A 6,975-nucleotide genomic window follows, 5' to 3' on the forward strand; every position below is an offset into this window, starting at 1 on the left:
GACCTACTGGTCTCTTGGAAGACATATTGTAGGGCTGAAATATAGTCAGAATATAAGGAAAGACAAGAGTGTACTGTACAGTCTCTCCTCGACTGGCAAAAATAATACATAGAAATTCTAAAATGGGTGTCTCTTTTTCTTCTCAGCACCACGAGAACTCTCACTTTTACGCTTGCCATCCATTTTAAAGTGAATTACAAACGAAAATTTTGTCCGTACACAGAGCGATCACTAAAGTCGGGGCTCGAAAATACGTTATGTGAAAAATATTTTATACGACCATGGCTCGTATGTCCGGGTTGTCGTAAGTCAGGGAGAGACTGTATAACCAAAATACTGTACTTGGCTGGAGATACTGTATAAAGAAACCTGGTGGCATGGTGCTGCTAATACTTCCGCCCTGCAAACTAATGGCGCCATATTCAAAACATGCTGGGGCAGAGTTACAACTTGTATTACCAGTTGATTCTGTTGTACAAGTATTGTAAAGGACAAAAGGACGTCCCATTTTGAGAATATTGTATCCGATATTGAGAAGTCGCTTACTGAGAGGGTTTACCGGTACTTATAAATGATTATATTTCTTCAAAACTGACCCATCAGATCTTAAAATATTTAGATCTAAAAGCTCTTGGTAACCCGAGTGTTTTGTTTTAGACACGTGCATAGACACTCTGGAAATTATATAAGGTACCCAAATTGATATTCCCCCCAGTGCGTTTGTCAGGACAGTACATGTATTAATGTGTGTTGTATATTACTACGGTATTTTTTTTTATAAATCGGTGGAATATTTAGTCTGGTTATAACTCGGTGGAAGGAGCTTGGACGTGTGGGTGGCAGGCTGTGTAGGTCTTGGTGTGTGCCAAATTTTAAATGTCAGTCAAATGACAAGTCACCCCAACTTGTATGTAGACCTTTGCTATGGGCAGATTAGTGGCCTCAAGTAATTTTACACAGACAGTATACCGTAGGCAAATTCACATTGTATAGACTCGCATCTGATGAACAATTTGTCTTTTGGTTCAAGAAGTGGTGTAGAACATGATTCCGTATGCATTGAATTTATCTTCTACAGTACTGTATATTGAATTTATCTTCCACAGTACTGTATTGAATTTCTGGTAGAAAAGGGCCCTTACCTGTACAGTAAACAAATTCACATACAGTATGCAGAACTTGTAATATTGAGAAGGTTACAGAAACTTTTATTTTGTTATATAAAGTACTAAATGCCATAATTAGGAGTGCAAAGAAGGTAAATTACCTCGCCTAACCTACCTTAATGGCTTAATTACCTGCATAAACAATTGATAAAATGTAAGAAGCCTGGACAACTCATTTATTCTACATTATTGGTCTGTACAAATCGTTGCTGTGAAATGCTAATACAGTACTGTATGCAAAAATAATTGACGAAAATACAACTACAGAAAATACGTTCATTGGCTTGTCAGCGGTGTTCTACACTATTGATCATAATTTGGAATTGAATTTTTGTCAGCCAGGGTGAAGCTATGTTTGAAATTATAGTTCTTTTTTTGTGTTCAGTACTCGCCTAGTTTTGTGAAATACCACCCTGTGGTGTCTTGGGTTTCCCATCTGACATCACAATGAATAGTGTAAGCTGGCAGGGTTATTTGGGGTAAGGTTCATCTGTGTAAGGTCTTACTGGGTGATAGAAAATGACAAAACAGTATTGATTGATAGTTGCAAGAAAGGAAAGATGAAATTAGTAAGGAGAATAGTGAAGAAAGTGAAAGAACAGATGTTGGTGAATGAGTGAGAAGAATGGGGACTAAGAATGCAAGTGGGGAAAAAAAGAGCATATTGATCAACACAGAGAAGTTGGGTGGGAAAATATTGTTATTCGATTGGGAGAAAATATTATGTTTTAGGTATGTAGGAGTGGTTATGGCAGCAGAAGAAAGGGTTGATGAATTGTACTAAAGATTTGTGGAGGCAGGGGATGCAGTAGATGCATTGAGAAATTCATTGGTAAGGTTAGTCGGTGGCAAGAAGCCGTTAATGTAAGGTTAGTCGGTGGTAAGAAGCCGTTAATGTAAGGTTAGTCGGTGGTAAGAAGCCGTTCATGTAAGGTTAGTCAGTGGTAAGAAGCTGTTAATGTAAGGTTAGTCAGTGGTAAGAAGCCGTTAATGTAAGGTTAGTCAGTGGTAAGAAGCCGTTAATGTAAGGTTAGTCAGTGGTAAGAAGCCGTTAATGTAAGGTTAGTCAGTGGTAAGAAGCCGTTAATGTAAGGTTAGTCGGTGGTAAGAAGCCGTTATTGTAATCAGTGAGAGTAGTGAGAGTACAGATAAGAATATCATTTAGGTGTAAAGGACAGGCTGAGGTTCACTTGGTTATTCCCGGGTACTGATAACAACACATCCATTTTTATATAGCTATGCGTAAAATAAAGGGGCATTGTATGTAATTGAAACTTGACTGTCTGAACCCTGTCTCGACAAAAGTACATTACTGTATTATTATACATCTTGAATCATAAAAGTTAGATCACAAAGATTTTGGTGTATTCAGGGGTAAGAGAAAGTGATTTTGTCATATGTTTAATACCCTGGTCCTGTGCTTGTTCCCCCCTCTCCCCCTTCAAATCGAGAAAAATTAAAACTTCTCCGAAAATAATTTTTAGCCCTTTTAAACGATAAAACAAAACAAAATATATATAATTTTAAAAATTACATTGCCGAGTAAGCTGAGTGAAAGGGATTTATTTTATACAATTGATGATACAAAATGTATTAAGATTTCAAAATGTTAGCATAGCCTTGGAATTTAAAAGAATTTTATAATTAATTCAGAATAATGCAAATTGAGATTGTACAGTATGTGATAGTTAAGCAATTTAAGAAATACAGGTACAGTATATTTTTGATGAATTCTTGAACTTCCAGTTATGAAACTGGTTAACAAAAGATTAAGTTGTGTGTAAAGAATACAGTACTGTTCTGTTCTTTTCTATTTTGATTCATATTTGTTTTCTAAAATATTGTACGTATCTATTTGCCCAGCTTTATACTGTACTACGAAAGCATTTATAAGCCCACATTTGTCCAAGGTGGTTCTTGTGTAGTCACCAACAAGTTAAGCTTAGTGTTGAAGTCCCGGGTAAACCATCTGCAGTACATTGATGGTTGAGACTGGTTCATTGATTACTGTATGTTGTAGCCACATCCCTTAACCCTTGGGGAAGGAGTGCTAAAAATACTTGAATCAAAATGTTGGGACCAGGATGTGACTTGCTATATTGTACTTTCCTTTGTTTCACACATTTACTTTGAAATTTTTGCATGCCCCCATTAAGTGTTGCTTGTTACTACTATACTAATAATCCTTCTTGGTATTTCCACCTGGGGCCTCAGTGCCATGTATCACCTCACATCATGCACCCTACACTCACACCTTTGTTGATTTCCATGTCTTGGTCATCTACCAAGGTCCCAATCATTTTCCCGTAATTCTTTTTGTGTACTGCATTATTTATAACGTGTACTGTCTTATTTATAATGTGTACTGTTTATATATATATATATATATATATATATATATATATATATATATATATATATATATATATATATATATATATATATATATATATATATATATATATATATATATATATATATATATATAATATAATATAATTATATACACACACATGGGTGCTCCTCTACTTACGAACGAGTTACGTTCCTGGGGCTTGTTTGTAAGTCCAACTCTACTCTTGTAGATACCAAACATATTGTAAAAAATTAAAAGATATGGATATTTAGTACAGCTATACCCTTTAATACAGCCTTAAAACCTGGCTCACTCTTCTCCTCTTAGGTAATGTTTGTTCTATCTGGAATTTTCTTCAAAATAATCCAGTTTCATCCACATTAAACATCTGTTCTGGCAGGTAACCCCCCTCAGTAATGATGTTTGTATCTCAAAGTTTGTAAGTTGTGTGTTCTTAAGTAGAGGAGCACCTGTATATATGTATATATATATATAATTTTTTTTTCTCTCTCAATAGGAGGGCACATACATTGTTACATATGTCCTAATGGGTTTATGATTTACATTCGGTAACAAGGGTTACCACAGAAGGGTGATGAGACGTCTCAAAAGCTGTACACTCTTTGCCTTTCTATAGCCATGTGTGGAGCTCTAGGACCATACCAATTCAGTACAGTACAGGCATTATGCCAGTCCAGTGCAGGTTTACTCTTGTCACTATTGGATAGTTTATTAATCCGTTGAGGATGGTGATGGCAACTCGTGGTCATTACCCACTGTATGGGGGAATGTCATAGGGTTGAAAAAATTATAAGAATGGTTTGGTTCTCACCAGAAACTCTTGATTACACCATAAAAGTTCAGGGGTTGAGGATGATTAACAAAAATTGCTCCAATCCCATGTGGGGACCTCATGGGTGGACAGGTAGCATGTAGAAGCTGCCACATCACCACCAGGTTCACTAGATTTTTGTCTCAAATCTTGAAGGTTGTGATCTTCACTTACATCACTATCTCCATGCATGAAAGGCCTTGTCTCTGGAGTCATGTATAAAGGAGTCCATTTCCTCCTACTTGGGACGCTACACACGAGCGGATGTGGTAAGTCTCGACTTGGCCATGGTTACCATTACTGATGGGTGAGAGGTCTTCACATGCCTCAAGGCAGTTGCTAGAAGCCTCCACAAAAAATGATCGTCAAATTCAAAGTACAGTACTGTACATGTATGGGAAACTTTAATTTGGCTCGTGAGAAATATATTGCAACAGTTGCGGGCAGAGATGGGGTCAATTCATTTTTGTCAGTTCAATTCAATTCCAATTTAGAATAAAATTTGAATTAATCCATTCCAATTCAATTCATTCAAAAAAAGAAATTTCAATTCAATTCACAAGCTTTTCAATTTCAATTCAATTCATTATGGCCGATATTTCATTCAATTCAAATTCTTTTCAATTAAAAATCAATTATAATCTACCGTTAATGTAATGGAAAGAAATAAAAGTTTGAGGTTTCATGTTATCTTTATTTTTTATCAAAAATGCTCTACCACACAAACTAATCACATTCTTTACCAACTAAAAGTTCAAATGGTTTAATTCTCTGTATTAGTACACAAAATATGAATGATTCCAAGTTACTGAGGATTGCATCTGATCATCATAAGTTTCTCAAATATTTTTATCACTTAAATTGCATCTCTCTGGCCTGAAGAGCTTGCCAGCAATGGAGAACAGTGCTCCACAGGAGCCTATGTACCAGGAATAGCCAGGTACTTTGCTGCAAGTCTGGTGAGGACAGGAAACCCAGGTTGCTTGGCCTTCCAGTAGCCAAGGGGATCACCATCTTCCTGTAGACATGGTTGGTTGAGGTAGAGTGAGACCTCAGTGATGGAGTTGGTCTTGGTGTAGATGACCTGTTGGGGCAAAGAACTTGTTCCTCTTCATCGGTGGTCGTTCAGCAGGGAAAGTGTCTGTTGTTGTAGGATCAACACTGCGTGCCATATTGTATTTCACAGCCAGGTCACAAATGTCTTGCACTTCATTGTCATAGTCATGACAGTATAATATATTATTTTATCAATTCACATCAATTCAATTAATTTTAATTTTGTATTTTTTTAATTCCAATTCATGGATTTTTTTAATCAATTCCAATTCAATTCATAATTGACCCCCATATCTGGTACTAGGGATATGTCCAGAATGGCGAGACCCTCCGTACACCAACTGTTGCAGGATATATCCACAAATGTTTAAGGTTGAACTACAGTCCTGTATAGTATCACAGTTGGGCAAATTCATGCCTTAATTTATACTGGGTTGCAAGGGTTGTTCATTCAGTTATTAATCACTTCTATAGTTACTATAGTAAGTTGATTTGTGGACTGCTACCCAAACTATGTCAAGGGGAGAACCTGATTTTACATTCAAGTATCACAGCTTTTCTTTTTAAGTTCATTTTGTTAATCTGATGTGAATATTAGGTGTGTAGGAATGACTTGTGTGATGCTGAAATATGATTTGAAGACTCCTTGTATACTGGAACGAGTCTTTAACTGAAATACCACCCATGGGTTTGTGATTTCTTGGTGGTCTGATGTAGGGCATGGGAGGAGTTCTTTTAGTTGGTTGGATTGCATTGGGCTGTTTTATTTACATAGGGTTTATGGTGGTCTGCAGAGTACCATAACCACCAGTTTGAGCCGGTAACTTGAGACTTGGGTTACTGACCTGACCAGATGATGGCCTGGTTAAAGGATGGTCTAGTGGGGTTGTCACAGGTCACTATGTGTGGCTCTTTTTTGCCATAAAATGAGTGTTCATACTTTAATCCTTGTTCTTTTGTCCGATAAACCACAGCTGGGGGGATATGTCATCTTTGGGTGACATACTGTTGTTATATAAGGATTATGATGATGTCATTTTGGTTTCCTTCTATTTTACAGAAGGATGAGGACGGATTGCAAGGTCTACGTCGGCAATCTTGGTAACACTAGGGCCAAACATGAACTAGAGTCTGCTTTTTCAAAGTATGGACCACTAGTAAATGTTTGGGTTGCCCGTAACCCTCCAGGATTTGCATTTGTGGAATTTGAAGACCCACGGGATGCCGAAGACTCAATTGCGAGCACTTGGAGAACGTAAGTACCAATGTTAAAGTTGTTATTTTATGGAAGGAGTGTTATTCTTGTACTGAATCTCTGTAACTCTTTTCTCAAGGCAAACGATGCACCTTGGCAAAACACAGTTATACCCAGTAAACCCAACAGTAACCCATCTACACCTTCAAACACAAGATTTACAGACATTTGCTCCAACAACTTAACAACCTCCACCTTGCAAGGACTCTTAAACAAAAATATACTGTATACACCTTGCCAGATATCTACACCTTAGAAGCCACTCTTCACAGAGAAATGAGCGTACAGTAATATACCAATACATCTAGAC

At 37.0% G+C, this 6,975-nt stretch overlaps 1 protein-coding gene across 1 annotated transcript in view; it reads left to right on the forward strand.

The window, feature by feature from the left end:
* LOC121859560 (RNA-binding protein 1-like) overlaps positions 1–6,684 on the forward strand; it is a 29,278-nt gene extending 22,594 nt beyond the window's left edge. Inside the window, exon 2 of the mRNA XM_042356486.1 lies at positions 6,471–6,684. Coding sequence (XP_042212420.1) covers positions 6,471–6,669 — 199 coding nt within the window. The 3' untranslated portion in view covers positions 6,670–6,684. The remainder of the gene's footprint in view (positions 1–6,470) is intronic.
* Positions 6,685–6,975: the final 291 nt, after the last annotated feature.

Source organism: Homarus americanus, unplaced genomic scaffold (genome assembly GCF_018991925.1).
Source record: "Homarus americanus isolate GMGI-L3 unplaced genomic scaffold, GMGI_Hamer_2.0 scaffold2224, whole genome shotgun sequence".
In the NCBI taxonomy this organism is placed as follows: Eukaryota; Metazoa; Arthropoda; class Malacostraca; order Decapoda; family Nephropidae; genus Homarus; species Homarus americanus.